The sequence below is a fragment of the Merops nubicus genome, unplaced genomic scaffold (assembly GCF_000691845.1).
Source record: "Merops nubicus isolate BGI_N331 unplaced genomic scaffold, ASM69184v1 scaffold9675, whole genome shotgun sequence".
In the NCBI taxonomy this organism is placed as follows: domain Eukaryota; kingdom Metazoa; phylum Chordata; class Aves; order Coraciiformes; family Meropidae; genus Merops; species Merops nubicus.
In genome coordinates, this window is record NW_008608934.1 from 53840 (window position 1) to 64777 (window position 10938).

The following is a 10938-nucleotide window of genomic DNA, read 5'->3' on the forward strand; positions in this document are numbered from 1 at the left end:
AAAAATTTTCTTACCAACCTGTGTAAGCATGTTGAGATTTTTGTCGCTTTGTTAATACTTTGAAGAGTAAAGAAAAATTTCAGAAACATGCATGCAATTTCATTGCGTTGCAGCTGAGATCTTTCACCCTCACATTGTTGTCCCCTTTGTGAGCTCTTAGGTAAGATGTTTAGCTCACTGAGCAGTCAAGACAACTGTTCTTTTTGCTGTGTCTTGTTTCATTTTGGGGACAGCGCATTGTTTGGTTCTTCCTGTACCTGCCTGATGGGGGAAAATTGCTTTATGCCACTTAGGGTACTGTTTTTCTTTAAAAATGCATTAATTTCTGAGGCATGAAGTAGGACTCTAGCAAAATAATCAGTATCTGGCAAGTTTTTTATTCTTTTCTCCTGTCTAGTCCAATTGGTTTAGCAAATCATAAATTCAGTAAGTAAGTTAACTCATTTATAGTTAAATAGTGGAAAAGAACAGCTACAGAATTTGACAAAACTGATTTTCAGAATGTGATCTGAGTACCTCTAATCCTCTGCTGTGAGGTATTGCTGCTGATGCTGTTGAAGTAGTTGTTGCTACACTGTGCAAATGTCAAACTTTTGGGTTTATACGGTTTTAATGTATTCCAGATTTCTGTAAATTTAAAAAAAAAAGGTATGTTTTGACCCTTGATTGACCATCATCATGTTATCTTTTAGGTAATGTTTACTACTGGGTTGTGTAATACTAAAATGAGAAAGATGTTGCATAGGATACTTTTTGAGAGGGGAAGTTTCTTATGTTTCCATACTTACTTCCCAATAGGAGTTGAACTCAAACTTCCGGCAGATCATTTTTCCTGAAGCTCTTAGGTGCTTAATGAAAGGAGAGTATACTTTAGAAAGTATGCTTCATGAATTAGATAATCTTATTGAACAAACAACTGATGGCGTTCCTTTGCAAACATTGGTTGAATCTCTTCAAGCCTATTTACGAAATGCTGCTATGGGACTGGAGGAAGAAACACATACTCATTACATTGATGTTGCAAGGTAAATCATTTACGTTTTTTATTTCAGGTGTGAGGGAATGAAAGGCTGCAGAACATTTATCTAAATTCTATTATCTGTTTGATGTAGAGGCCTTTCTTGCCCAGTAATACCCTTAAGCAGGGTGCAGTGTCTAAAGTGAACACTTTTCCTCTTGGTGTGTTTGTGCCTTTATATGCATGCATGTGTAGATATACAGACCTCTGGCAATTTCCATTTACATCTGCTTAAAGATCACTTTTGATAGTCAGCTTTTTCCAAAATACGTAGATGTAATTTTATGTTTGAAGTTAAGGGATGCTAAAAATAGGAACTGGTCCATTAGTTTGTGGGAGGAACCTGTAAAAGGGAGAGCTTGCAAACATGACACTTGTTTTGTCAGGAGCTTTGATGAGCAGCTTTGCATAATGAATCAGTGACTTGATTAAAGAACACAAAACCAAAACAAACTAAACCCCAACCAAACAAAAAGGCGTGTGCATGTTGTAATGTAGAACAGTACCTTTCTGGGGAAGTGCTTGGTAGACAACTGAGACAATTCAAAAGCCTCCTGTTTTGTGGAAGTGATCTTGCTACTTCCCCTGAGCCAGTTACGGTGGCTCCATCAGTGGTACAGTGAAAGCTGCTATACCATTTGAAAACTATTTACATTTTTTTTTTTTTTCTTGGGTTAATTTTCTTCCTGGTTTACCCATTGACAAGCCTGCTCACCATTGACAAGCCTGCTCAGCCTGCCCAGTTGAGGATTAAAAGTCATAGATGCGAGGGAGAACCTAAGACAAGCTTTCAGGAGTGCCAAGTTGTTAGACCACTTCAACCATAACACAAGACCTCATCCTCCACATGTATCCTCTACCTGTATTTTAAGTTAGCTTTGTAGATGATACTTTAATACAATCCCTTCTTATCTGGTATCTTTAATTGTTCTTACCAGCAATAGGATTCATGTGGTAAGTGGGACAGGATGGCCAGAAGAGCCTGCAAAAATTTCATCTTGTTAGATGCAGCTTAATTCCAATCTGATCTAGCTGTGAGATCAATCAGTTTAAGAAAATACTATTTATTTATTTTAGACTAAGCAAAAACATGTAAACTTGTTTGTGGATTTGTGTTTGTGTGTTTTTGTTTTTTTTTTAGAGTACTTCATGCTCAGTATGGTGAGTTAATTCAACCAAGAAATGGTTCAGTTGATGAAACTCCCAAAATGTCAGCTGGTCAGATGCTTTTGGTAGCCTTTGATGGAATGTTTGCTCAAGTGGAAACTGCATTTGGTCTGTTGATTGAAAAGGTATAGATTTGTTCTTTTCAGAGTGCTCTTTGATTCAGAAATAGGAAAGTTTGATAAAAATGAACCTAATTTATTTCTTTTACATTGCCCAGCTAAACAAGATGGAAATACCTGTTGCTTGGCGTAAGATTGACATAATTAGGGAAGCCCGCAGCACCCAAGTTAATTTCTTTGATGATGACAATAATCGGCAAGTTCTAGAGGAAATTTTCTTTCTGAAGAGGCTGCAAACAATTAAAGAATTTTTCAGGCTTTGTGGTACCTTTTCTAAAACATTGTCAGGTAAATAAATGTTATCATATATTCAGTAACACTTTATCCACTTCTCATCCTGTGTCCTTTTGAGAAGAATGTAAAATAATCACTTTTACTGTAACTTTACATTTCATATATGGCAAGTATGCAGAAATTAAAAATGAATTCCTGTATTCTTCTTCTGTTTATGTCAGATAAAATTTTTCCAGATGCATCAAGTTTTGTTTTTAACAAAAATATTTCTTTTCTTTAAAAGGAATTGGTTCACTTGAAGACCAGAATGCAGTAAATGGACCTGTTCAAATGGTCAATGTGAAAGCCCTTTACAGAAACTCTTGTGTTAGTGAAGACCAAATGGCCAAACCAATCAAGGCTTTTACAGCTGACTTTGTGAGACAGCTTTTAATTGGCCTTCCAAATCAAGCTTTGGGACTTACATTGTGCAGTTCCATCAGCGCTTTGGGTGTTGATATTATTGCTCAGGTAGAAGCTAAAGACTTTGGAGCAGAAAGCAAAGTTTCTGTGGATGACCTGTGCAAGAAAGCTGTGGAGCACAATATCCAAATTGGCAAGTTCTCACAGTTGGTCATGAACAGGGCAACAGTATTGGCTAGTTCATACGATACCGCATGGAAGAAGCATGATCTAGTGCGCAGACTTGAAACCAGTATTTCATCTTGCAAGACCAGTCTTCAGAGAGTACAGTTGCATATTGCCATGTTCCAGGTAAGACCACAACTCATGTTAATTCTCACCAGATTGTGTCTGTGGAAAGTGAGCTTTAGGTACTGTGTCTGAGCACAACAGGGACTTCGTGTTTTGTTGAATGAGCTTTAGAATGTTTTAAAGGACTTATATTTTGGGTTTAAATTATTCTGCGAGTCTATAAGGAAAAAAGTGTCACAGCTGGATTCTTTTGAAGATTAGCTGCTTTATGAGATGCACATGTGGTAATGTGTATGTTCTTTTTCGAGTCAATGCATGTAGTTTTTTTCAATAACCATAAACTTGCTTTCTTACTAGTTGTGTTGTCCCATTCTCCCTCTTTTTTTCAGACTATGACTTTAAGGGAGGAGATAGCTTAAAACAGAGGATGGGCATTGCTTGAATGTAGCTTTCCTTTGAAATTTTAATGCATTCACTGTCTCCTTGCTCCACCATTTGCCTTGTCAAAAAATATAAATATCAGCAGTATCAATCCAGAAAATGTTCTTCTGAGGCTTTAGATAAATGCCATTGTGTACCTTGAACTCTATGCTGTATTGTAGTAACACTGGTGTTCATTTTGTAGTGATTTGCAGGTTAAGGGTACAGGCTTTCTCCATGTCAGTTAAATAAACCATTTAAATAGACTGGTAAGCAAGATTGTCTTGGTTTCGTAAAATATTTCTGAATATTGATGGGTTTTCTTTTAGATCAAGCAAATATGTGTAAATCCTTTCTAGTAAGTTACTGGTTGATTAATGGCATAAATACCCAAGCCAGCAAAAAAATAGTTTACAACTACTTATATAATTTAATATTCTCTAATGATTTAGAACTTTGAAGCATCATCTGACAGCTAGCCCCTTTAAAATGCCCTTACTTAGAAAGTGTGCCTGAGTACTGGAGTTGCTCTTTGTGAAGCCAAGTATTTTGTGCTGAACAATATAGATAATCAGGTGTTCCTGTTATTTTCTTCAAGTGGCAGCATGAAGATCTTCTCATCAGTCGTCCACAAGCTATTTCTGTCAGTCCTCCACTTCGTTCTGCAATTTTGGCCAGCATGAAAAAGAAACTTCACACGCTTAGTCAGATTGAGGCTTCAATTGCAACAGTCCAGGTACTGCTATTCTTGGGAGATTTGTTCAGCAGCATATTGGAATGTGACTCTAACACAAACTTCAAAATTATCTACCACCTCCAGATTCTCTCTTGCTATAGAAGCACAAATATAGTGGTATTTTCACTGATCTCTTTAAGTCTGTCTGATGTATATTGTTACATTGTCTCATACAAAATATTCTCTCTGGAATATCAATTATTGTGTTTAATGAGTGAAAATACAAATATATGAAAGTACCTTTCTTTCTGAAGGCTGATCATACTCTTGCTCTTTAGGATTTTCTGACTTACATCATCCTCGGTATTATTTTACTAGCTAAGTGTCAGAAGCTTCCTTTGTAGACCTAGGCAAATCAGTTATTCTGTGTTCAGGTTTGTGTGCTGTGGCTTGGCTCAGCGTTTTATACTTTTGGGTATCAGTAATACAGATTATTTAATTGTTTAAAAGAAGTACTGCTTAGCTATTTGAGTTTTAATTTCCTTTTTAGTTGTGGAGGTACTGTTTGTAAACTTTTTAAAGACTATTTTGTATAATCTTTAAGTCTAGAAATGTGATTACTTTTAATTTGCTTTTGCTCTCTTTTTTTTTCTTCTGGTGGGTTAATATCTAGACAAGTGACTATTTGCATAACAAATCTGACTTTGCTGTATGCTGAAAATAATTTTAAACTTTTAAACAGCACAGTGTAACATTTGTCACTCGTGAATACCACATTCTTTTATATATATATATGGGTATAAGGATGTGTCGGCATGTATTATATACACATCATTTGTTTTAAGTTAGGCAGTTAGTCTTAGGATGACATGTTTCAGTATGAATTATTTACGTCTGTGTGTTGGTTTGTTTTTTTTATTCTTCCTTCTGCAATGCAGGAGAAACTAGCAGCACTTGAAGCAAGTATTGAGCAGCGTTTAAAGTGGGCAGGAGGTGCTAATCCTGCACTGGCACCAGTCTTGCAAGATTTTGATGCCACTATTGCTGAAAGAAGAAACCTCATACTGAAAGAAAGTCAAAGAGCAAGTCAGGTACTATGCATAAGTACAGTACTATCGACTTGATTACTGTGTTCACTCTTTACTTCCTATTTGAGGTTTATGTAGAAGATACTTTTCCTCCTCAACATCTGAAGAGCAAACAGATAGATAGCCAAATACTTCTGGGAATCCCACTTTAAAAGCAATATGAATAATCTCTGGGCTGGGAGAATTGCTGCAGTGTTGGCTGATCCTGAAATGATACTGCTACTGTGACAGAGTAGCTTTACTGCTGTATTTCAAATTCTCACTTTTAAGGCCATGGAACCAATGCAGTTTGTATAATAGTTTAATTGGAGTACATTTTTTTTTTTTTTTTACTCTTTGATTTTTTTTTTTCAGGTCACTTTCCTCTGCAGTAATATAATTCATTTTGAAAGTTTACGTACTAGAACAGCAGAAGCCTTAAATCTTGATGCTGCATTATTTGAACTTCTCAAACGCTGTCAACAAATGTGCTCATTTGCATCACAGTTCAACAGTTCAGTCTCTGAACTAGAGCTTCGCCTACTTCAGAGAGTGGTAAGTAAAGGTCAAAGCAAAATGTGTAACATTATAGAATCCCTGTAATCATGAGTACTCAATTTTGTCTTCCATTCTAAACTAATGTTATGTATACCTTCTAATGGGTTGTGGATTATGGATTTTATTCTGTCAGCTGCTAAACAGTTGGCAGTAGCATCTAATGAGTAATTGGCTTTTATCTCTGGATACAGATACAAAAATGTTTCTCTTATTTTTAGGGCACTGGTCTTGAACATCCTATTGGTAGCTCTGAATGGCTTCACTCAGCTCACAAGCAGTTGAGCCAGGAAATATCTACACAGAGAACTGTACAGACAGAAAGAGAACAGCAAATAGAAACAGTTTGTGAAACAATTCAGAATCTGGTGGATAGTATTAAAACTGTGCTCACGGGTCATAACAGACAACTTGGAGATGTCAAACATCTGCTGAAAGCTATGGCAAAGGTATGCCTAAAACTTCATAAAATTTGTTCCTCAAACCCATGTCAGTGTAGTTTAAGAAAAATAACAGGTGTAACTGTGCTATAGCTAACTATACAGTATCCAGAAACAGTGAAATGTGTTTGTGCATATGGAGTTCAAAACATAAAATCTGTTTAATCTCTAAGAATTCATAAAGCTTTATTTCTAGAGTGAGGCTAATCAGGCATTGGATGAACTAAATCTTTTCTCTCATTTGTCAGTTGAAACATTTTCTTTGTGTTTACAAGTCCTCTTGATTTTTAATCAGTAAAGCATTTAATCTTTCTCAGATTTTTCTTGAAATGTAACTACTGGAAGTTATGGCTATTTGTGCTCAAATGACATACTGAGGGGCTGAAAAGACTTAAATGCTCAACTTTAATCTCTTAGCTAAAACATAGCAAACCATTAATCTTTTTGCACATTTTTGCTACAGGATGAAGAAGCGGCTTTGGCAGATGGCGAAGATGTTCCCTATGAGAATAGTGTTAGGCAGTTCTTGGGTGAATATAAATCATGGCAAGATAATATTCAGACAGTTTTGTTTACATTAGTTCAGGTTATGGGTCAAATCCGCAGTCAGGAACATGTTGAAATGCTGCAGGAAATAACTCCCACCTTGAAAGAACTAAAAATACAGAGCCAAAGGTAAGGAAGTCACCTTCTCTCAGGTGAAGGCATTTTGTTTATCTACCTGTATATAGCAGAAATCCATCAAGAAACCTACTTGGTGTGGTTGTCTGAGAATGCAGAAACCTATTTGCAGAATTTGGCTTGACTTACTGAAAACTCAACAAAAAAGTGAAGTAGCTATGTAAATGCTTATCAACTTCATTGTGTTTCCTAGTGTCTACAATAATCTAGTGGGTTTTGCATCACCCTTAGTCACGGATACATCAAATGAATGCTCAAGCCCAACGTCAGCTGCTACATATCAGCCAACATTTGCTGCAGGTAATACTTGAAAAAGTACAAACATAAGACATCAGGAATTGATATTAGGGAGGGGATCATAGCTTTTTATTAAATTTTGAAACACAGACAGGATTATAAAAGCTTATGAAATTCAAGTCACTCAGCATACAATACTGAATGACTGCTTGATGATAGCCTTTGTGATCTGGATTCACTTCACAAACTGAAACCCTATAAAGGATTTCTATCTAAAGAATTATTCTACTGTCAACATTTGAACTAAAGTGCAGGTTTCTGATTTGTATCAAAACCAAGAATTGTGATTTAGAACTGCCATATGAAATGATAGAACTGAAGGGTAAGAGAACCTATAAGTCTTTGCCTAATGTAAATGAATGTTTTGCAGTGGGGGAAAAAAGTGTTTATAAAGTGAAAGAAATCAGAAAACACACTGAAGAAACTGATGCAGAATTTAAAATACAAGTTTAAAATGCATTTGTGCTGAAGTGCTTATAACTGCATTTGATATGCATTTAATTACTAATTAATAGATGCTTTTTCTTGCACCTATGACAGATTATTTTGACTACTTTAAGCACATTTAAACTTTCTTTACAGCTGTACGTAGCAATACAGGGCAGAAGACTCAGCCAGAGGTGATGTCGCAGAACACAAGAAAGCTAATGCAGAAAAATCTTGCCACATCAGCAGATACTCCTCCAAGCACAGTCCCAGGTGCTGGCAAAAGTGTTGCCTGTAGTCCCAAAAAGACAGCCAGGGACCCTAAAACAGGAAAAGGTAAATACAGGGCTTAAAAAAAAACCAAAACCAAACAAAAAACATCCCCAAACCAAATACCCCTAAAAACCTACCCCACCCACCACTGACAACAACAAAAAAAACTCCCAAAACATCTCAGTGGGCTTCTGTGTAGGAATGTAAAATTAGAGTTAATTGTCTTTTGTACCTTTAGCCGTGCAGGAAAGGAATTCATACGCAGTTAGCGTGTGGAAGCGGGTCAAAGCCAAGTTAGAGGGCCGAGATGTGGATCCCAACAGGAGAATGTCTGTTGCTGAACAGGTGAGTTGAAAATAGTAAAGTTCCAGTACTAGTCCTTGCTTTAAATCTTTGGTAGTGAGTGTGTGTGTGTATATGCTGAGGTATGCCTGAAAGACTAAATTTCCTACTGTGAATTGGGGGCCCATTTTGAGATGTTCATTGGAACATAAATCACACATCAAGGTATGCTGCTGCCTTGTATTGCTGCATTCATTTTTTTATCAAATGCTTTTTTTTTTCTACATTGTAGACTTACGTAAACTCGTTTGTTGGATAAAACTGCCTTTTACAACATTTGTGTGATTTTTCTTTTTTTGCCCCTGCAGGACAGATTTCTATTTCTTATGTGGACTACACAGTTGTGTGCAATTAAGTTTGCAGTTGCTATAGATGTTTCTTTTCACTGAAATATTCTATTTGCAGGTTACATTCAACAGTAAATTTTAAGATCACTTTAAAAAGCATCTAGCTTATTTTTAATTACTTGTTTGAACTTTTTAATAGGTTGACTTTGTGATTAAGGAAGCAACTAATCTAGATAACTTGGCTCAGCTGTATGAAGGTTGGACTGCCTGGGTATGAGTAGGGAGAATGCAGATCAGTCTGGTTCAGCGAGGTCAGACATCCACCAGAATCAACTCGGCCTCAGGCATCCGTAGCCGCACCACGGTCGGTGGTGATGCATACTGGGGCTTAATCTGAGGAAACCTAGGAAATCTCGGTGCACTGGGAAGTGAATCCTGCAGGATAGCTGCACTCAGGGATACGCTAAACACAATGGTCTGCAACCCCCACGGTCCCGGGTGAAAGCTCCCCGCTTGAACAACACGGTCTGTCTTTCTGCTGCGGAACAACTGCGGACGTGGCTGGGGGTTAGCTGCAGAAAGAAATCGGGATGCTACAAACCGCAGAGTGATTTGGAACTCAATTCCACCTGACCCTGTGAACAATTCAGGAAACACCGAACCCTGGTCAAAGAAAAATGGAAAAAATGGGGCCATGAAGAAATCACAGCAAAGGGAAGATTTGATGCATTCAGATTCTTGTTGCTCTTGTTGCGTGGCGACAGTGCTGGTTGAGTTGACCAGTTAGTATGGAAAAAGGCTACAAAATATAAACTTCAGAAACAGACTGAAAACAAAGAGCTGTACATCAGATACACGCTGCATTGGAAGAACTTCTGAGATAGAAGAAAAAGCCTTTGTTCTCTTCTCCCTTTCCTCTTTCCTTTCTCTCCTCCCTCCCAGCCTCTCCTTGCATACACCCCTCTTGGCTTATTCTTGTAGGTTAGGCATACTTCCAATATACTTTTTTATTTCAATCCTTCTACTTCACAGTTTAGTCAAAGTAACAACTAAAATTTTGTTTGGTAATTGAATTTTCCAAAAGCACTGAAAACAGAGAACATCAATGATTACTTATGAGTTGGATGGTCAAAAGCAAAATGTAATTTTGGTTATTTTTAAGTAATTTCTGCAATTCTGTTATGTACAGTTTCTCAAAATTGTCACTGTGCATTTAAAAGTAATGAATCCTACTGGCATTTGATTTAATGTGCACTTCCCTCTGCTTGCAGTGTACACTTTTCTGTAATTCAGATTGTCCCTCCAATCTCATTCTACTGTGATTGCTGTAGTTTCTTTCGTACGATGTAGCTAATCCAATGTAATCTTTACCTTTTTAAAAACCAGGATAGAGTATCTAGTAGAGTTTTACATTGTTGATGACAGATAAACAATAAAGTGATGTTCTGGTGGAGGTAGAGTGATATGCTTTTTACTTCACTTTCCTAATACTTTCAGTTTACACTTGTAAATTATAGTGCTTCAGTTCACAGAGGTATACATATAATCCAAGAAATGAAGGACTCTCCAGTTTTTGTTCCACTAGATCTGTAAAGATTCCTGCAAAGTAATTTTCATTTGCCATATTACTTCTGTAGATGGTTGTTCAATAATGCATCCATAATGAATCTTCCACCAAGGTTTTTTTTTTTTATCAATTCTGTGCTCAAAGTGTGATTATGGTCAGAAAAGTCTTTCTAAAAATGGCATTTTCTTACTTAGATGGATGTCCCACTTGTCTGCTGGTTGTCTGAAAGACTTCTTGCTTCCTTTTTGAAGTAGGACACCTTTAGGAAAAGGCAACTTCCTTTTCTTAAAGCAGATAAACCTAATACAATTCAGTTACAACTACAGAATCTTACAGGTGCTGATAGCTAAAGCAGAAATGCACACTGGTCTTCTCAACCCACATAAGTTTGCATAGCTATGTGTCAAAAGTTTCTCTTTTGTAAACTTGAATTTATTAGGCACAGCTGCTGAAAAGCAATTGACATGGGAAGATCCTTTATGCCATTTTAGTCACTTTTCAGAGTAAAAACACACTTTAAATACAGCAGTTTTTTAATCAAAATCCAAATATTCAAGCAAATGAGCCAAGCACACTACTGGCACAAAAGTAATGGATTTACAGCAGTTCATGTGGGTAGAAAGCTTGGCTAGTAATTTTCAGATAATGTAAATTAACACCAGGCATGAGTAACAGA

At 36.8% G+C, this 10938-nt stretch overlaps 1 protein-coding gene across 1 annotated transcript in view; it reads left to right on the top strand.

The window, feature by feature from the left end:
- SMG1 (SMG1 phosphatidylinositol 3-kinase-related kinase) overlaps positions 1-10148 on the top strand; it is a gene marked incomplete at its 5' end in the record, with an annotated part of 55493 nt that extends 45345 nt beyond the window's left edge. The window contains 13 exons of the mRNA XM_008940424.1: positions 799-1025; positions 2160-2310; positions 2403-2592; positions 2822-3291; positions 4250-4387; positions 5266-5418; positions 5770-5949; positions 6171-6398; positions 6853-7064; positions 7264-7370; positions 7950-8129; positions 8305-8411; positions 8895-10148. Coding sequence (XP_008938672.1) covers positions 799-1025; positions 2160-2310; positions 2403-2592; positions 2822-3291; positions 4250-4387; positions 5266-5418; positions 5770-5949; positions 6171-6398; positions 6853-7064; positions 7264-7370; positions 7950-8129; positions 8305-8411; positions 8895-8972 — 2421 coding nt within the window. The remainder of the gene's footprint in view (positions 1-798; positions 1026-2159; positions 2311-2402; positions 2593-2821; positions 3292-4249; positions 4388-5265; positions 5419-5769; positions 5950-6170; positions 6399-6852; positions 7065-7263; positions 7371-7949; positions 8130-8304; positions 8412-8894) is intronic.
- Positions 10149-10938: the final 790 nt, after the last annotated feature.